Source organism: Hippichthys cyanospilos, chromosome 14, assembly GCF_059441005.1.
Source record: "Hippichthys cyanospilos isolate Australia breed blue-spotted pipefish chromosome 14, RoL_Hcya_1.0, whole genome shotgun sequence".
NCBI lineage: Eukaryota > Metazoa > Chordata > Actinopteri > Syngnathiformes > Syngnathidae > Hippichthys > Hippichthys cyanospilos.
In genome coordinates this window covers 11,093,252-11,114,573 of record NC_142382.1, presented here as the reverse complement: position 1 = coordinate 11,114,573, position 21,322 = coordinate 11,093,252, and the positions used below count along the sequence as shown (strand labels likewise).

General features: G+C 40.1%; 2 protein-coding genes across 3 annotated transcripts in view; one reads left to right on the top strand and one right to left on the bottom strand.

The window, feature by feature from the left end:
* Window positions 1-242: 242 nt before the first annotated feature.
* On the top strand, window positions 243-1,952 carry LOC148412947 (gremlin-1-like). Its single transcript, XM_088433343.1, has 2 exons — window positions 243-786; window positions 1,056-1,952. The coding sequence occupies exon 2, from the start codon at window positions 1,057-1,059 to the stop codon at window positions 1,606-1,608; it is 552 nt and encodes a 183-aa protein (XP_088289469.1). The 5' UTR covers window positions 243-786; window position 1,056; the 3' UTR covers window positions 1,609-1,952.
* A 2,099-nt stretch (window positions 1,953-4,051) lies between these two features.
* The window catches only part of LOC148412946 (formin-like), a 55,224-nt gene continuing 37,953 nt past the window's right edge, over window positions 4,052-21,322 (bottom strand). For both annotated transcript variants that reach the window (XM_088433143.1, XM_088433144.1), the window contains 5 exons: window positions 17,522-17,614; window positions 12,416-12,467; window positions 7,064-7,213; window positions 5,080-5,161; window positions 4,052-5,006 (listed from right to left, as the gene is read on the bottom strand). In XM_088433143.1, the coding sequence (XP_088289269.1) occupies window positions 4,962-5,006; window positions 5,080-5,161; window positions 7,064-7,213; window positions 12,416-12,467; window positions 17,522-17,614 (422 nt within the window). In that variant the 3' untranslated portion in view covers window positions 4,052-4,961. The remainder of the gene's footprint in view (window positions 5,007-5,079; window positions 5,162-7,063; window positions 7,214-12,415; window positions 12,468-17,521; window positions 17,615-21,322) is intronic.

Genomic DNA, 21,322 nt, shown 5'->3' with positions numbered 1-21,322 from the left:
TCAGGGCGAAATAATCTGCCTCACTATACATTGTGAGGTTTTGTTTGTTGAGGCTACCTATGATTTTTTGTTTTTTGGAGAAAGGGCGAAGAAAACGCCTTGATGTACAAGTTTTAAATACCCTACCAAACTTGTTACCCCCCCCCCCCCCCCCCTCTCTGTGAACTAACACCTAAACATTAATCCCCAAAATGGCAAAACAGTAGCAGCCCAAACGAATCTATTAGCCCACCAATGCAAGACTATTGTCTCCATTTTTTTTGCGTTTGTGTATGATGCATACAAGTGTACATATAGTGCCCGCAACTTGCTAATGTCTGCAACTATATGTCCTGCCTACTTGGTCCCTTGGATGCATTCCAGCATCGTTGACGCCTCCCCCTGCCTGTGATGGGATTGTCCCGATTTCCTTATTCCCTGTGATGCGTTAAGTGTCCTCTCCTAGTTGACTGTTGGTCCTCGAGCATCTTCCTTCCCTCGTTGGTCCATGTGAGGCATTCAAGTGTTTAAGGGGGCGGATGAGTTTAGATTTTCTCCACTTCGTTGTCAGCCAATAATTGTCGAGGGAAGTGTTGTTCGAATCTCAGCTGGCAGACATTTAAAGGGGAGACAATACGGCGCTGGAGCAATTTCTATTAACAGCCCCCACACCCCCTCCAAGTCTATGGAGAACTTAGTCTCGCACCCTGCCACGGTCCCTACAGTGTACAGTCGACAGTGAGCGTGGGTGCCTGCCCACGAAAGGTGACTGACAGGATCCGGACATCATCGCATCGCGGACTGCAGGTCGGTGAATATAGTCATCGTGACAATTTTGGCTCATCAAGCCTGTAGATCTGCCTTCGCATGGAGAAAAATATTATTTTTTAAAATGTATAATATGCTATCAATTTTATAAATTCCAAATGTTATACACATATGCCGCTCAGGTAGCAGTGTACTGTATTTTTTTTCATAAAAGACAGTTTTTACTCCGCGTAAAAGCACTCGCGTGTGAATGCGTCCAAACTTCATGCGCCGCGCGGTTATTTCATTCTTGTCTCCACATTGTCCAGCATGGCCAAGTGGACGCGCCTCGTGTGCAGCGCGCTGTTAATCATCGGCTTGCTGTCCTCTCCGGGGGAGTCCAAAAGAAATCGCGGCTCCCAGGGCGCCATTCCTCATCCTGACAAAAACAGCCCCAACGGGTCGGAGCGTCGGCAGGCTCGCCCCTCGCAAGCCGGCTCCGGGTCCCGCCAGCGGCACGCCTCGTCCTCCCCGGCCGACGAGGTGCTGGAATCCAGCCAGGAGGCTTTACACGTGACCGAGCGGCAGTATTTGAAACGGGACTGGTGCAAAACGCAGCCCCTGAAGCAGACCATCCACGAGGAAGGTTGCGTCAGCCGCACCATCATCAACCGCTTCTGCTACGGCCAGTGCAACTCCTTCTACATCCCCAGACACATCCGCAGGGAGGAGGGCGCCTTCCAATCGTGCTCCTTCTGCAAACCCAAGCGCTTCACCACCATGACTTTTACGTTGAACTGTCCGGACCTGCAGCCGCCCACCAAGAAGAAACGCATTCAGCGCGTCAAACAGTGCCGTTGCATATCCATAGACTTGGACTAGCTCATAGCCCGCGTTCGAGTCAACCCAATTATTTTTCTTCGTAAGTTTCTTTATGAGGTGCAGTATTGGCCTGAAATAGCATTTACCTCTCACACGCACCCCAAAAAAACTCAATTTGATGCTCACCCAACAAGCTCACAAACTTGCACAAAAACAAAACAAAAAAACCCCTAACAAGTCAATGAGGTAATTGGTTGTTTTTTTTTTGTTTTTTTTTTGGCGAGTGTGGATTTTTTGGTACGCCTATTACTATTTTTTTTTCTGACACGGGTTTTGAGGACATTTGTAAAAGGTTCTTTGACTCATTTTCTTTGGTTTTGTTTAGGTGATTGAGAGAATTTTGGGGGGAGAAAAGTTATTGGGGTGAGAGGGAGAGGGTTTGTGTGTGTGTGTGTGTGTGTGTGGGGGGGGGGGGGGTTGAATGTTTTCTTTTTTTATTAACTGTGTTTTTTTTCATAAACGTGAGCATTTTTCCAAATGACTTGAGATCTTTTATGCGATTGGATTTTGTCCATGAGTTTTTTTTTGGGGGGGGGGGTAGGGGTGCGAGCTTCACAAGTGTGAATCATGTGTGTTTGTGTGAATGTGTGTGCGCACACTGTTTTTTGAGAGTTTTGGGCCAGTTAGAAGAGGCTGATGAATGAGTGCGAATGTTTTGTGAGAGCATGCGGTGTGAGGGGGCTTGTTTGAGTGAGTCTTGCAAGTGCATGAGGTTTTTTGTGGTTGTGAAACTTTCTTTTTTGGTGAGAATTGTTTTTGGAGTGAGAGCAATTTTTTTTTTGGGGGGGGGGGGGGGCTTAGAAGTTCTTTAAAGACCTGAGAGATGTTTTGGATGCTTTTGTTGTTGAATGAGCTAGTCATTGCCAACGAGTTTTCTTTTTTTTTGGGGGGGGGGGGGGGTGATCAGTGCGTTGAGTTTTTTGGTGAGCTCTTGAGTTTTTGGTGTTTTTTCGAGGATTTTTTTGGCGAGCAAGATTTGTTTTCATGTTACTTTCAAAGTACACATCTATTATCTATTATAATATATGCGTGCCATTTTTTAATGCAGCTTGCACGTGACTTTTTGGTTTGGAAGTACTTTTGTGCCTAAAGCCTTTTTTTTTTGGCAAGTATGTATACTGTATTTTTTCGGGGGGGGGGGGGGGGGTTGTTGAACGTGAGAGAGAGGTAAATGCATCTCATATCCTGTACCTTTTTTTTTTCGGTTTCTTGTTCAGATGAAAGAGGGACAACCAAGAATACGCGTTTATATGTCGTATTGGAGAAAGTTGGAGAAAGTTGCATCCAAACGCTCCCACTTCCTTTTAACACAACACTTTTGGACGTGTAATATTTAAGGTGCAAAGGATAGTCTTACCTTTACAAATTTAAAACGTCTGGAATGGAGACACTTGGCTGCACGGTAAAACGCACGTTTTATGCACGACTTCCTCACTTTGGCTTATTTAAGAAATCACTCAGACATTGTTAAGTTCATTTTTTATGTTTCCACCGTGTGGAATTGGGAGAATGAACAACAACATTTGTAAATGAAAAATGTGACTTTTTTAATATTTCAAGAATGGTTTTAAGTTAACATTAATGTGAAAATGTTGACGTTTGGTAAGCTGGATGCCTATAGTCCTAATGTGCAGTGGTGATTTGTGCCCCTTGAAAACGAATATTGTAGATGTTAAGAGTAAAATGTCTGGTGTACTAAAGTTAACCCTAAAAATAGAAAATAAATGCATCCAGGAGTATTGTGTATATTACTTGCATCTTACCACCGTTAAATAAAAAACAGCAAATCATTCACACATCAAAAACACCAGTGTATCTTTCAATGAATCATTTATCAAGAACGATGAAATGGTATAGCCAATATATTTAACAGTGATTTTATAATTGCCTTTTAAAATGGAATAGCATGCAGCTAAATGAGTTAAACCAAATAGCACATCTATAATTATAAATATATTAATTACTAAGTGAAACTCAATTTGTGCTTTTTTTACGACTCTTGGGTGTGTTTAAAGTGGTTTGAGAATGCTTTAACCAGAATTTTGATGGTGATTTGACTGGCACGTGATTGCAACATTTTGCACAATGACTTCACACTAGACTTCCAATGATGTAAAGTAGTAACACTAAGCTGTGGGGAGAAGATATTAATGGCACAGCAAATCAAGTAACATTTTCCACTTTTGATAGGCGAACATTCCTAAAACCAAAGCTGTCTTAAAGCATCTTCCAATAGCCTAACATGTTCCACATGTTTACAACACTGATCGCTTATTTTAAGAACCTTCCAGGAAATGTTCATGTCTTAACAAAAATGAAGCCAGACAAGATGACCTCATTCTTATTTCAGTTAATAAACAGCCAAATTCTTCCCCACAAGAGGTTTCTTGCATTAATATCATGTTACTGGTAGCTTTTTCAAAGCAAAACAACTACTGCGCTGTTGTGTCAGCATCCAGGAATTTATTCTTGAAATTTAAAACAATTCCATAAAATTACCGTGCCGCATACAATAGAAGACTCAACAAACAGCTCACCGAGTTTTGTTGTTTTTCCAATATTTTAATTTTCATAGAAAATAAATGGCACAGGTGAAGGGTTAAAAAGGTCATTGGGCATGCATTTTTATATGTACTCTGATAATGGAGGTCTCTCTGAGCTAATATGACCATCATGGCTTTAGGCTTATATATCGCAAGCCCTGTATTGTCAAGGCAATTTGAAAAAGCTTCCACCTTAGAGGTGTCACGCATGCTAAAATATACTCTTGTGCAGCTTCTCAATAAAATCCCCAAACTACACCCTTCAGAGGAACAACAAGACTTGACGTTATCGTACATTAAAATAAATCCTTCCTTACATAAATACTTTTCTTGAATGAGGAGCATTTAATTATACTCTGACACAAAACGTAGATATTTTATCAAAGAGTCCAAAACATCAAACAGAAATTTTACAACCTTGCACAGCAAAATAGGCATAGCTGATATAATATAATACAACTATACTACATTGGGGACAATTTAGCATTAACAAGCAGAAAAGTGCTTCAAAGTGTCACACAGTGCGCAAGTGAGGGATTAGCAGCTTCGGATGTACTTTTAATAGATGTGGAACAAAATCCATTCCCCTGGAGGAACCTGATGGACGTGTGAGCAGTGAGCAGGAGGACAAAGTAACCCACTGAGACCTTTCACACGCTGGCCAGTAAGAGGTCACACCATGCTGGATGAATGACATCCACCTTTGACCTTTTGGACTCTCATCACTTAGGCTTGTGTCAGCCGTGCAGCCTCGCAGCAGATTCTTTCCGTTGACAAAAGCTAGCGGTGCGGTGTTGGGCTTCAAGTCGCTCAATTGGATGACACACTTGACTCCTTCTGCCGCAGCCTCTCTTTCTGCGAAGCGCAAACATACACGTTATCGGACCACACTCAAGTCCTGGATGCGGACTCGCAAAAGAAGCCTTACCAGACTGTTGGCGTTGATCTTCTTTGTTTCTACTCGTTTCTCATCTGTGATCTTTTTGATGTTTTCCTGAGCTTCCTTCAACCTTGACGAAAACATTCACACCATCGTTCATTGAGTAAGATAATAAGGGTGATTTTTGCAAATGTGTTGTTTTAGAAGTGTGTTTAAAATTGGGAGTCCTTTGTATTCATTAGTGTCATTTTTCAATATTTTAGGAAAACAAGAAAAAACAAAAACAGTATGCAAAAGGAAAAGGTTTTCATCTGTTTTCCAAAACCACTAAAAAATGACTTGCGCAAATATGTAGCAGACAATATCCAATTATTATTTAATAACTTGAATCGCTCATACTTCATTGTGGTAGGTGGACTTGGTGCCCAGAACATTTTTTTTAACTGCAACTTTTCTCTTTGCACATTGTCACTGACACCTTGAGCGGGAGCAGAATATTAAAATAAAAAACAACAACTATAAACTGTGTGAAGCACATCCTTTAGATGCTTGCTTACTGAGCTATAGCTGGATGAGATTTTTTTAACATCCCATTTGACATAACCAAGATTTTGAGGGTTTGTTTGACTTTTGATGTACATTTTATTCACTTGCAGAAAAATATGATACCACTTTGCTCAGTATTTTTAGAGTCTTCGTTTCCCCCACATTTTAAACAAATGACGAATATTATACAGATCCAGGCACATTCACAATGGTTTCAAACTGTCTCAGTTTGATTTGTAGCAGGATTACAAAGTAGAACTAACTCCTAAACCATGTTCTTTTGGGCCACATGTGTGGAAGCTATACGCATATAAGCAAAAGAACCAGATGCATTACAAGAGCCTGATCCAGTACAGAATACGAATCAAATGGAGAATGTTAGAACTGTCCTTGTGAAGTGACTGCTTAACACTTTTGGAGCCTGACACACTTGCTGCTCATCTCCAGCTTATGCCCAGTGAAAGCTCCAAAGACTGCTGGGTTGATGAGATAATGAGGCAGCCTTTAAAAAACACTTGGCTTTTATGAGCGCAGCAAACGTATTTAAAATAAAGTTAATTGTACGTAAGCACAATCAGCTGTGAGTAATGTGCGACTTGATACCTCAGTGAACCCGAAGTGTATAATTAAACCCCAGCATCTGGGTTTGTGGTTGGCATCTCCGTCACCCCTCGGGGATATAAGGCCAAATGTATGGAAAGGTATTTACTAAACAAATCAACGAGCGTCAACGAGGCCTTTACATGCGAGAAAAACAACATAAAAACAATTGTTACGCTCCCGCTGTCTTCTCCGCGCACGCGACGCTTTTGCCCTTTGGGCTGCTTGTCCAGCTTCATTACAGTGTTGATCAATTCTCCCATAATGCCCGGCGTTTAACAGCCGGTGGCCTCTGTCCGCTTGCTAGTAAAGACAGTCGGCCGCCAGGAGAGATGGTGGAATGCCCCCCAAAACGACGCCTCGGGTCAGAGGAAACATCATAAATTCAGGGCCTGTGATTGCCTAGTCTTTGATGGCCTCCCCCTCTGCTCTAATTACGTCCCAGCATCCACACATCACCCGTGCACAATCAGCGCTAATTTTACAACAATAAGTTGTTAAGCAGCTGTCCAAATGTGACAAAAATCAGACGGCTATTATGAGGATGACAATTTCATTTTGTTTAAATTGAACTCTACCTTTTGGTTGCTCTATTTAACAACATAAAATGCAAGGGGGAAAAAAAACTTGGTGTCACTCAGTACAGTTTTACATTTGTGTAAACTACAAGCACAGTAATAATAGACATTGAGTTCCAGCTGCTTTAAATTATTTTCAAGACATAATATTATGGTTCTTTGGACAATAAAAACACCGCTTCTGGCTAAAAGCGGAGAAAACAAGCTTCTTGTGAAAAGAAACACGCCAAGCGGCGCTGTGAAATTCCAATACCCGTTGCCGATTAGCCCCTAAAACTGCTAAGCGGCCGACCAGTGTTGCAGCTTACCTCTCCTTTGAGATGTTCTTGCTTTGGCGTACCCAAGCATTCTTGAAGTCATTGCAGAACTCATACCAGAGCATAAAAACGTGACTTGGGGCCACCTCTTTATCTCCTGACTTTGGTTTCACCCCAAAGTAATTCACCATGTCACGGAATCTGTCAGAGTACACAGGCAGTGAGCATTTAAAGAAACAACTAAATGTTTGATGGATTTGATTGGATCGTTTGTAAAAATACTATGAAATGTTACATAATTAGAAAGCCTGGTAATTTCCCTTATGCTCGATTTGTAATAAACAAGCAGATATAGAGAGAAATCTTCACAGTATTTTTTTTTTTTTAATTATGACACTTTTACTCCTTGTTCCAGTCTTCTGGAACATTTAGCAGAGTCACTAGAACACAATATGGTAATACGCATGATGTTCCAATCAATTTGCTCTTACTTTTAAAAGGAAAATATACTGTTCCTTTCACTGTATCAGAACTGCTGCACTAGCTCGGTGCTTCTCAAATGGGAGGTAAATGAAGGCATATCAAGGGGTAAATGAGATTTTAATATGGTTTTTAATGCCATGAGAGGCAAAACACATATTTTCAATTTGAGAGCAAATTAGTGGAACATCAAATATTTTATTGATAAAATGTGTTCTAGTGACTCCTTTGCTACATGTGGCATACCTTTATTTTGTTAAAATTTATACGGATGCACATTGTGACTCGTGATTCTATTTTTCAGCAGATGAGCCAGAAATAGCATATGATGTTTTGCAGAATAAAATTTTCCCAGAGGCACCGCTAAAAATGTAGTCCTAAACTATAACAAATCAGACACGAATGGCACAACAATCTTTTTTTTTTTTCGATAGCCACTTATCCTCACAAGGCTCACAGGCTTGCTGGTGCCTATCCCAGTTTTCTTTGGGCAGTAGGCAGGCACCCTGAACTGGTTGCCAGCCTATTGCAGGGCACACAGGGATGAACGACCATTCACGTACCCAATCGCACCTAAGGACAATTTAGTATGTCCAATCCACCTGTCATTCATGTTTTTGGAGAGTGGTAGGTAGCAGATGTGCCCAGAGTGAACCCATACAGGCTCGGGGAGAGCATGCAAACTCCACAAAGGAAGGCCAAAGTCAGCTGGATTCGAACTCGCGTCCCTTAACTGTGAGGTGGACTTGCTAACTACTGCTCCATTTTTGCCACCAAAAATGCTTTATGCTACAGGTTCAAAAGTAATTTCGCAGGGGCTCCATCATTGAAAAATGTTGAGAAACATTGCCCTATTTTATTGTGCAATATACATGATTTGTACAGATTTGTGCCTGGCCTAAATTTTTTTTCACAGGATGATAAGTAACAGACTGAAAAAAAATACAGGTGGGTGGAGGGGGATGCTGACAGAGAGGCGAGGAACTGGAAGCAGCAGTTCCAGCCTGCTGGGGCCACAAGGGAGATCCAGTAGCGGTGGCTCCATTATCACATTGACCCCACAGCCTGCAGGAGCGCAAGATAGCCAAGAAGGAGCTACTGCAGCTACATACACGAAACACTGCACTAACATATTTACTGGCGCACAATAAGAGATGAGAACTAGCACGCGTGAGTGCATGCAACCCACTCAACAATCTGCGTTCAGGGACAATCGTTTGTATGTCCGCCCCTCAGTCTGATCCAATTGTAAGCAAAACTGAATTCTTGGCGGAACTCCCGGCAGCACACACGGGCAGGAGATCGAATCTCCTCTCTCAGACCCAAACATAAAATACGTTCTAGCTAGGCCTGTCCAAAATGGTTCAAGAGATGCTCCCATATCCCACATGAACATTCACAGAAATTCAGACCTCCGCATGGAAGGTGACTTTGCAACTCTAATCGCAGGCATGTTCACAGTGAGTGAAATGGCGCAATATGTTGCCCAGCTGGGAGAAGAAAATGGACTTCCTGCTTCCCATTCCTCCAGCCTTGCATCATTTTCTTGTGATGCTCAAAAAAAACTGTAGATCATCCCAGAGAAACAAAAGAAATGCTGCATTCAGACTAAGCCAGCTTGCTGACTTGCTCTGGCACGACGACCTGAGTGGATCAGGGCCTGAGCCTGACCCTGGGTCATGGTGTCAAAGCATGCACAAATCAAGCAGCAGATCCCTTCCCTCGTATTCTCCCGTAGCTCATGCAACAGGCAGATAGACAAAACTTCATTCGAAACAGATGGATGCACGCTCGCACATGTGCGTATACCTACAAAATATAAACAAAATCAAGCGGAACCTGGCAAGTCATCTACACTTCACACACATGTAACTGTACTGCTTTTCACGCTGATGATGCCGTGAGAGGCTTTAGTGAAGCATGCTTCGCTGTCAGCTCTCTCTCTCTCTCTCTCTCTCTCTCTCTCTCTCTCTCTCTCTCTCTCTCTCTCTCTATATATATATATATATATATATATATATATATATATATATATATATATATATATATATATATATATATATATGTTACTAAAAAGACCCATTACAAAACCAGAACGTATCAGTAAATATTTGGCCAGACAGACTGACATTCCTTTGTTTACCCAGAAAAAAAATGAGAGAAGTAAACTATTGCATGTGAGGGTGAGTTTGACAAGCCAATACACGGAAAACCAAGTAGACCATAAAGAATGAGCACCACCGCAAATGCTTGGCGGTGACAGTTTGCATTCCAAATGACAATGAGCGTAGTGAAGGTGGATTATGAGAGGGCGTATGATATCATGTAATACTGTTACAAACAACTAAAAATGCAATGACTGCTTGATGACATTTGCCTAATCCAAAACTCAGCCTTCATTGGAACAGCTGCATATTATGCCGTTTAAAAATAATTTGTTGTATATTTCCATTAATATGTGCAGTTCAGGATGACAGGCCAGATGGAAACAATCCCAACTAACTTTGGAGTGAAAGTTGGTGTTGCAAAGTGTAAGTCATCAATGAGCTTTACTTTACATTAATGTTTTGGGTAAATGCAAGGAAGCATGGTTACCTATCCAAAATCCATGGAAGAATTCATGGGAGAACAAGTAAAAATCACACTACATTCCAAGGTGTACATGACATTTTAACAGGGTTTTTGTAGATATTAGCAAATCTAATGTGATGCTTTGTAATGCAGTGAGATGAAAAGAACATTGTTTGTTTCAAATGAAGAGCAAATGAATTGGAACAAGGAGTTTAATGTCAAATTGCCAACATGAAGGAGTCTATTACACCACTTGTCTCTTGTCCAAGTGTTCCTTGCTGTCCAATCAGTTTGTTGGGTATTTATTTCTCTTTCACCGTCTTAGCCACCTGTCTTGTTTGTTGCTGTCTTGTTTGTTCTAAGTTCAGCTTGTTCAAAGTCATTTGTGGAAAGTGCATTTTTGATTTTGGTTGTCACTTTGTACATCGTTTTCTGACCTTGTTTATTGTTCTTTGCTTAGTTAAATTATTATTTTTGAGCACTCTGATTTTCCTGGCATTTAGGTTCACTTCCTCCTCAACCTCACCACCAACATAACACGATCATGATAGCTGATCAGCAAGCACTAAAATAAACAATCCAATCACATTTTATTTGCTGCATGTACTTGTATACACTTGCAACACTAGCCACAAAAATAGTTATATACATATAAAGCAAGCATTTTTTTTTTTTTTTAGTCTGGTGATGATCTTTGCATACTGGAAACTGAAAGAAATGCACAGGTAAAATCATCAATGTCAGATATAGAAATAATGGCTGTAAAAACTTACTGTAATTATATTGTAATTAAATGGTTTTGCAACAAAAAGTAAATACTGGTAATAAGGAACTGCCGCTACAGCATACGTTCCTATAACTCCATAAAATGAAGTCACACTAGTGCAGTGGTTCTCAAATGGGAATACATGAGATTATTATTTAAATTTAAAAAAAAAAAAAGGGTTTCTGCAGGTATCAGAAAATGTAATTTAATTTCTTCCATATCAGAAACAATATCACAATATTAGTAATATTAGATTAGATATTTTGACATGGGCTTAAACAAAATTAGATTATAGACATTTTGACGTGGGCTTCAACCCAACACCGATAGCCAGTATTTTGTATGCATGCCTTAACTAAAGTTAATTAAAGACACTAAAGAGGAGAAAAATCCCCAAAAAGTGCATTTATACATGTTGCTAATATCTTATTAACATGTCAACAACAGAGTTTGCATGCGATGAGACTCTTCGTTTCTACTTGTTGGCGTCTAAACTCCCAAGCTCCCGGTGAGGCCGAAGTATCGGGTAACACCAAAGATCGCTTGTCTATTTGCTTTATTAACACCATGCAATAATGTTAGCGCTGCTGCTGCTGCTTGTGTGTATTTGAGTGACCATCTCTCATCCAGCACAGATGTGAGAGCCCACCCAGGGCCCAGTGAGCCCGCTGACGCCCATATTCATCAACAGCGTGTCATTTTTATGAGGTGGCTCTATGGGAACCTGAGAGAAAACCCCCAACCAAACCTCCACATCTCACTTTGTGCTCGCTCGACCTAACGCCAGGCGACCGGCCCCCGCCCCCTTCTTTAGATGAAATTCAAGGAAAACTTCATTAAAAGCAAAGGGACAAACAGCTGCGGGCTCCTTTTGATCAATAATCCTTTTTCAGTTCCAACACCTTCATTCTAGTGGTGTCGCTCATGCTCAGGAAGTTCATTTAAAAGTTGGCTACCACGATTAGTCAACTAGTCGCAACGATTTGGATCGTCGACTATAGTTGATGATGATCGACTAGTCATTTATTAATGTATTAATTTATCTGGCACTTTGCTTTTAGCGCTACTCCTTGTCTGTAATGCAGCAGTGGTAATCCAGCTAATTTCATGATGTAAACAAATGCACTGTGGTTAAAGCAGTATCATAGCTAAGCTAACCTGCGTTGGCAACATAGCTAAGGTGTAAATCAGTAGTATCAGCGCAGTATGGCGCTGATAAGCAAAGAAGGAAGCGTGACATGGCTTCATTTCTTTTTTGACATGGTCGTCGTGTTTGGAAGCTTGCAAGCATTAGCACACAGGCTAGCATGTGTGTTTCAAGTTTGATTGTAGCGAATTAGTCATTAGTTAGTGAACTCACGTTTATTAACCAAAACACACTTTATGTATGTTGATCGAAGCACACACAGAACCTCACGTGGTTTCTCCATTTCCAGAGTCGCAAAAACTTAGCTAACAGTGTTAGCTAAATGCTAAATAACCTAGCAGTGTTTTGTTTTATATTTTCAAAAGGAATGCTCCTGTATCTGTCAAGACTAAAATTAAAATTCCATTTCATTTTTTGAGTGCCATAGTTGACCTCTTACCTTTTTTGGGCAGCATTGAAGCGATCCTCTTCTTCAGAATGCTCCTTTTGAGCTGTAAAAAGAGGGAGAAATTATTGGCTTATGACATTCATAAATTAATGATGAGGGTGACTGTTCTTTAGGGTGTCAAATAATATTGCACGTTTCCCTCACTAAAAGGAGATCTTCACTTCACACCACACAATATTTTGTGTGAACTTTGCTCTAAAAAAAGCAATTTTTCAAAACGGGCTTGCTGTTTGCGTTTCTCTTCTGGGATTTGCTTTTTTCTTTTAATCACAAAATCTGAAGCAGATTTCTTTTTCTTTCTTCTCCTCTTGAACTGGCCTTCCCATCCACAACAGAAGCCTATCGAAGTATGCCAAACACAAAGGCAGCCACAGCCAATCAGTGTCCACCTCAGGCTGGGACTGACATTTGTTTTCCAATTCCTAACAACTCAAGCACAAGAAAATGCATGATAACAGATCCAACGGATCCAAAAAATTATAGTTAAGAGATTAAAAATGAGATTAATGTCATTAAAAAAATGCCATCCATCATCCATCCAGTAGCTGCCGACTTGTCCGGGGTCAGGTCGCGGGGGCAGCAGCTTGAGCAGGGAAGCCCAGACTTCCCTCTAACACGGCCACTTCGTCCAGCTCCCACTTCATTAAAAAATGACTACGGTTAAATTATTAACTGATCACAATTAATCTGTTCATCTGAAACCCCTAAATATAATACAGTGTAGTTGATATAAATGAGCTCAGTAAGCAAAGTGAAAATAATTCCGCTCAGTTTCTATGTTTCTTAGGCCAGTGGTTCCTAAATGGAGGTACAGGTACCCCTGGGGGTACTTGAGGAAATTCCATGGGGTACTCGAGATTTTAAATAAAACAAACATGTTGATTATGTTGATTATTTTTTCTACACAAATATTTATTAATAATGAAGTTAATGATTTATTTTGGTGAACAGAACTCGACTGTAATCCCAAAGGAAGACGCTTTATGTTTAATATTTTCATGTGGACAATGTTTTATTTATAATTTTTTCTTGTTGAGAACAGGTCTGACACTTAATGTTGATTATCTTTTGTGGACAAATATTTATTAATGACTAAGTTAATGATTTATTTTTGTGAACAGTACTCCCAAGAGGACTCTTTGTTTGATATTTTTTTGTGGACAAATATTTATTTATAATTATTTCTTTTCGAGAACAGGCCTGACTCTTTATGTTGATTTTTTTTTGTGGACATATATTTATTAATAATGAAGTGCATGACCCAAAAGAGGACACTATTTGTTGATTATATTCTTGTGGACCAAAATAAATGGAATTTTGAAAGGTTCTAAAGTTTAACAAATCAGACACAGACGGCTTGTTTAAATTATTTTTTTAACCCCAAATACTTTTCACTGGTTAAGGTGTAATTGGCTGAAAACATATTTTACAGGAGTACAAGTCACTCTTTTGAAAATTCTACACAATATGGAGCTATACGGCATTATACTTTAAGTGACAGTCACTTCAAAATGACACCCACCCAACACAGAGTCCAGAAGAGGGCACTGTGTTCATTGTGGCATTCGTCAAGTGACAGCAGTAGAAGAAGAGCAACGGTCAGTAAGTGCGTACGCTGTAAAATCGGACATGGCACCATGTGTTGACACGTGGGAGCGCGAGAGTGTGACGGCGGGTGTTAGGGCGTCGAGCCGTGCGTATGTGTGGACCGCAAGTGGGCTCAATCAATGTTGAACAGAGAGGCTCCTGTGGACTCCTGCCATGTAAAAGTGTCTAAATGCAAGGCAGATGTGTGCGGCGAGCTAGGCCGAGGTGCAAGAATTTATCTAGGCCCAGAGCGAGCCTGTGATCTCAGATTTATTGCATTTTTCCAGATTCATCCCTTTTACAATGATGGGGGACCTTTCCTCCTTCGAGATTTAAGAGGGGGAAGTCTCCCGAAAATTGTTCAAAGGCCGGTTTGGGGGTCTTTTGGGAAAAGGTAAGCTTAACGCTGCGACCATCCACCCCTCGGACTTTATTCCCTTTTCACATGTATGTGGGCCACTGTGCTGAGGTAGCCTTAATGAAGGGAGGGCCTGACCGTGTCTGGGTTAGAGGGAGGAGGCGGGAGGGGAGGGGGGCCGTGACCAATGGCGTTAGTCACAGTGGGGGTCAGGCTGGCGCCTAAGGTAGTCCTGCGCCGCGGCTGTGGAGAAGTGGCACTGGAGCCCGGAGTGAAAGCGAGCGAGAGCATGTGTAAAGTGTCTCTTTCTGCGCTCCCAATGTGTAAACATGAAACCAGTAGTCGCTAACTAGAAAGTTATGAGACGTGCATGCTGAGAGGGACAATAAATTTCGGCTTTAAAACCCTGACACACTTTGCTGTAGCACTGCTACCTGGTGCTCGGATAACACAGAAAAGGGCGGACAATATTTCAGGAGGGATGCTGAGGACTTTGGGGACATCCTTCCCTGCCTCACTTCCTGCTACCAAGACATTAATTCATCCCCCACCACATACACACACAAATAAATTGCTTGTTTCAAAATGTTGTGTGATTGGGTTGTGACTCACTGACAAAATAGCTTTAGGGCTATGATGAGATATTTACGCCTTTCCACAGAGCCAACAAGATGAGATTAAAAGCAGGATTTAATTAGCCATTGCCGGTATTCAACACAATAATATGTCCGTCCAAATCTCCCCAGAGGTTTCAAAGAGCTCCCATTAAAAGGGGAATCAAAATGAGCATCATTAAAGTCCACATCTGATTTTTTTTAATTTGAAAGGAACGATGTGAATGATAAAAACGGAAAGGAGATGATTTTCCGCCAATCTGTTCTCAAAAACACAAAAGAAAAAAACGGGTAGATGATGTGCACATTTTGCTGGAGAAATTGAAACTGTGTCAAGTGCACAAGCCGAAGAGAACATTTTTCAACAAATTCAAACTTCATGTAGTTGACAAATTCACATTTTCCAGACTTCCCATAATTTCCCGCTCAGAGAACCCCAAAACACAAAATATGAATTAGACATTTAACGAAAAGTTTCCTATTTTCCAAATCCAAATCTGAAGGGTTCAGTTCATCCAGTAAATCTTGGAACCCAATTTTAATTCCTGAAATGACTTCATTTGGGCAAAAAGAAAATAAAAAATCACAAAGTGAAATGATATTTGACAAATTTACCTCATCTTTCCACATTTCATGACTTCATCAAACCATAGTAAATTCAAACTTTTGAGCTTTCAAGACATCTTGGGAATGACTCCCATCCATAATTTACAAACATTTTATGTACTGACCTCCTTTGTCCCCCATTCTTTAGGAATTTTTCATACTTCACTTCTGTTCATTAGCAGCTCCACCATTCTATAGTGATCTTCTTGTGGAAAATGTGTGATAGTTTGGAAAGAACTTGGGCCAAAAAAAAAAATGGCTCTGAAGAAGCCCCATTTTTTGGTCTTTGATTACATTTGAATCTGTTGTGAAACGCCAAATTAAGTGCGTGCTGTTAAACATGAACTCTTGCCTGAAGTGGCTCCAAAGAGGGGAAAAGATGCAGCGAGACAAGGAGAACAGCGTGTAAAACGCACGGATCACTGGATTTGGGAGGGATCCACTGTCGAAACAGGCAGAGATCATACGGGGGAATTTAAGAGGGAGAGCGCGGGGCGTTTGGGTTCACCTGCGGGCTCTCCACAGGCAGGGTCACAGGTCAGCGCTTCCCGGGAACACTACTTGCGCGACACACTTGATCCGTTCGACAACAGTCGAGCACTAGGACCTGGGTCGGCCGGAACACATGTACGTATGTGTGTCTTGTGGATACGTTCCAATTCCTGCAATGTGTCAAACACATGCATCTGTGCTCGGCTCGTTTGCGTTTACCTGGGTGACAAATCCAATCAGTCTCTGATGACTCAGAATTTAATAGCCTGGGCTGTTGTTTGATGTGCAAAGGTTTTGCTTTGTTTTGCTGTTTGAAGTCACAGAATCATCACAAAAGATGATTACCCGCCGCACGCACCCGCTTCCAAAGACACGGGCAACAGCTTGTGGTGGAGAAGGGGGTTTACGTGCAGCAGCTTGACGTCCAGATGTACTTTTATCATCTTAAAATGGGTTTTAACCTTCTGCGGTACAAAAAATATTCAGGCACGTTTCCATTTGTGCAAAATAAGTGCGAAAGATCCTGACAAAGCTTTTTGAGGAAAGGCAACAGAATATATTAGCTGCTTATTTTAACGCACGGATCACTGGATTTGGGAAGGATTCACGGTTATTACAACTCTCGTGTCCACTGGTTCAGCACGGGTTATTATTATACGGTAATGATTGCTTCTATTAGTTTTGACACTTAATCTATCGATGCGTAATAGGCATGTCAAAATGACAAGATTAATTGAGCTCAATTATTTAGTCATTGTTGACTTCATCGATGAATCTGATTTTTGAAGATATGTTTTATTTTCCATTTTGTCATTCAAGAACAGGACATTTTCTTCAAATTGACAGTGCACTGTTTAATGGTTTGACAGTAATATGTCACAAAATTGGCTCAAATTTTGATAAGTGAAAGTAAAAGCAGACATTTATTAATGTAAAATTGCATTCTTTGTAAGAAGGACGTCCCTTACCACAGAAGCAGCTCATGTTTAGCCTACCACATAAATGCAAAGCAACCAGCTGTGACTGCAGCCACAACTAACGATAGCAACACTAATCAAGCAAGCCATTGCAAAGCGCTTTGCCAAACTAAACTCGAGAACATACATTTTAGCAAGTTTGTGATGGACGGGATGGACAATGTTTTATTTTTATGTTATTTTCTAACAGCAACACTTGGGACTAGTCTCAAAACAATAGAAGGTAAATGGTAATAGCGGCATCTGTTGGAGTCTGTTAAAGAAAACAATGACTCAAGCCACTTTTTGTTGTTGTACGTATCTCAACTTTTTGTTCCGGCTCAATAATGCATCTAAAAAAAAAGGTTGAACATTTTTCCGAGCATGAATTACATCAATTAATTACAGGTCTTAATTAATCTTTCATTTTTTAGAATCTCCTGACAGTCCTACCTTGATTTTATATAACATATGATTGACTCACCAGTGGAGATGAAGCCCTCCATCTTGTGTTTGAATGGCTGGAGGTGTTCCTCTGCTGAGTCAGCACACACCTTCTTTACATCTCGCTCGCAGGCTAAACGGAAAGGGAGGGAAATAATGCAACGCATGCCTTTGGAAAGGACATAATACATCAGGATAAAAAAACTGAAGACATTAAATGAAAAATGTAAAGCTACAAAAGCAATTAGGTGGAAAAAAAGACAAATGTTCTGAAGGAGAACATTGCAGCATGGTTCCGTCAGAGATGACTGTGCATGTGCGTGCGTTCGTTTTCCTGGTGGGTTTTCGCTGTCGTGCCAAATGACGTGACTCGCACGCGCTGGCAGGAAACAGCCGTGACTGAGCGTGTTCCAAAAGATACCTTTCCCACTTCCTGTCAAAAGTAAGTAAGTCTGGGATGCGATACACACACATGCTGGATGAGAGAACTCTGGCACAAAGTTCCAACCTGTAAGTCATTAATGACTGCAATAAATACCTCCACTTTTTTATGACTAAACAGCTATATTATTATGCAACCAATAAGAGCATTAAAAGCTCTGCGTTCTCTCTTTCCAATGTTTGCACCTGCATCTCAGTGAACTCCCTCTACTGCATTTATTTATTGGTTGTCTGAAGAAATCACTGAGGAAATATCTGTTTTAACAATGAACAGCCTGAAACAGATTCACTTCCTACATCCACAAGAGCCAACTCATGAGAACAACCAAAATATCCTGTTTCGACAAACCACATTTCCTTTGCAGGATTACCCCCAACTCCAAAAGGCCCATTAAAGTCCAAAGAGGACAAGTTTGGAAGTGGTTCTACTCAAAACATGATCCAGGCAGTCAACACCGCAAGAGAAAAGGCCACAAAGCCGCAACAGCTATAAAGAATACGAGTGCTCTGACTTGCGAAAAAAAAAAAAAAAAAAAAAAAGCATAGTTCATTCATGAGACCTCAATTCATGACTTTAGTGGTGTGTGGCTTACTGGATGTTCATTTTGCAAGTTGTAAACAAAATCAACCAAACATAATAATACATCATATAACAATACAAAAAACCCCATAATAATACAATGTATACAAATGGTATATGCTACAGCGCTTGGTAGATCAATATTTACTGTTTTACTAAAGTCTCACAACAGCAATATTACCAATTTAATATAAGTATTTTCCCTGTGAAAAAGACTGACCAAATAGTCACTTCGATAGTGTTGTACAATATGGAACATATGTTTTCATACTCATGATAACATTTATCTAAAAACAGGCAGAAACAGTAATATTTGTTTTCGATTTTTTTCATTAAATGGCTGTACATATAATTAAGACATATTATCCACATTCAGCTGGTTTTACAAGTTTTACAAGCAAAATTAAGAGTAATGATTTCTGTAGCTGCAACAATTGCTCAACAACAAATTAAAATTCTAATTATTCCATACAGTAATTAGTTTTGACAACTGATTAATCATTTAGAGACCAACAAATGTCCAAAACCAGGGGAATTTCAGCCACTTGACAGTAAATATCCACAAATTTATTTAGTCCTCTATTAAAGCAGACTGATAATCATGTTGAATCAAAAACACATTTACAAACATCTGCCTTAACTTCGAAAACAGCGATCAATAATTTTACAGATTTTCTGAGCTTTTACAGACCAAACCAAAAAATAAATCATTAGAGACACGTCGAAAGATATTTTTCACCGTCAATTTAAAAAAAAAAAAAAAAGTCTTGTTTTCAAGTAAGGGACAGAAATTAATTGAATTTACTTGATGAGCATTCAATACAATAATTGACAGATGGATCGAATTTTAAGATAAAAGTTAGTTGCAGTCCCTATGATTTCTAAGCTGTATTTGACACAGGTAATGTGAGTGAAAATTGTTAGCTGTTATTGAACCATCTAATGTTTTTAATACTCACTGGTCAGACAACAGCCACAACCATGGATTTTTGTTATTGTTGTCTCGATAAGTAATGGTCAGACAGACAGTCTGGGAGCCAACACTGATCTTTAAAGACAGACTCAGCATCTTTGGGACTCGGGTTAGCCGCCATCTAGATACAATGAGAAAAAAACTCTGGCATGCTTCGGTCGTTTACAGAGCCAGTTTGGTGACGAATGTTAGCGTGTGTTTTATAGGCTGCGTTAAATCAACAAACCCCCAAGAGAATTTGAGCCTTTCCTGAGCCAGCGGCGATTTGCAAGCGCATCCAAGCAGGAGCCCACACACAAGAGATAAACACTAGTCTGATACCCTGCGGTGCTTAAGTAGCACTTACAAATGTTTCGCACAATCTGCAAGAGATCTGTGGAAGAGCGTCCACCAGCTAGTGTGTAAAATGAAGGTGGCTGTGGGGCAGTATGTGAGAAGAAAAACGATTGACATTTACCTCATACAGACTTATGACTTGACCTTAAGTACACACTTGCCTCCACTTTAGAAAATGAAAAGTACACTACAGCACAAAAACAAGTGAGAATCATGCCATAGATCAACTGTTGAGTGTAAAGATTCAACTAAAAACTAAACTACAACTAAAAAGAGTTTCTCAGTGCTTGCTAACAAACAGCCTACTCCTTTACAGTGGTACTTCAACTTACGAAATTAATTTGTTCTGGAAGTATTTTTGTAACGTGAATCTTTCATAAGTAGAGCCTCTTTTTACAACTATGTGTCAGAAACAGTAACAAACACATATTAGAATGACATTAGTGCATAATAATCAAAATATATCATGCAAAGAATAATAAAAAAAACCTCTTTTCAACCCTTTAATCATAGTAATTGTAGCAGTTGACAATTTGAATGTTCAATATGAAGTTAACTTGTTTGCCTTGAGATGCTGATGATGTGTTGGTGATGAGTGCAGTGTGAGAGAAACCTTTATAGGACATTTAGTTTGTAAGTTTTTATATTACATTTGCAGTGACCCAGGAGTCATTTACAAGTCCACATAATATTTATTTTTGTGATTATTTTGAGCATATAAGTTTACTTAAATTTAATTTGGGATCATGCAAAGTGCTTCCTGTGTGAATTCATTGCTAAAGTGCTAACGATGTGCTAACAACGTTAACGTCGGACGTGATAGCCCAAAGTGGTGTGTGGTATGGTACATATGTGTTTTTATGCGGGTATGTTCAATGTTACCCGTAGCTAATGTGAATTCTATGTTTGTTAGTTCTACGGTCTAAATTGTTGGTGGGAAGTGTGGATGAAAGGAGTAAAGATGAAAAGTGGAAGACCACAGTAAACAAAAAACAAAACAAAACTATTGTTTCGTTTGTGGGCAAGCCGGCATATTTAAGAAATTCTAAAAATGCACCACAAATACGGTGGATGTCATGGGTTGTGATAACATATTACACTACAGTCAACGAGCGCTGGCGTCTCAAGACTCATATGCCAACAAAGCTGCTTTTCGTATCTTGAATTTTCTCACGTTATTGGAGACAATATTTTTCTGCCGAGGCATTTCGTAAGCTGAATTTTTTGTAACAAGAGGCATTCGTAAGTAGAAGTATCACTGTATTACCATAACAATCATCACATATCATCACAAAGTGCAGGCCTCATTTATACCTCTAATTATACTGTAAGTGTCTGTCAAATATATTGTTTGGGATGTGAGTGCCCCATCAACATGGTTTTGCGCCGGACTTCACACATGGCGCAGTGAGCGCAGCTTCCATTGTAAAACGGAGTTCAGACTAAAGGCCATGTCTCGAACTGACATTAAAGGCCATTAAAATCAGGGCACTGTCTGATTTGCCACAATA

What these genes read in the sequence shown, in the direction of transcription:
- LOC148412947 (XM_088433343.1), top strand. Translation starts at nt 1,057, where the DNA reads ATGGCCAAGTGGACGCGCCTCGTGTGCAGCGCGCTGTTAATCATCGGC.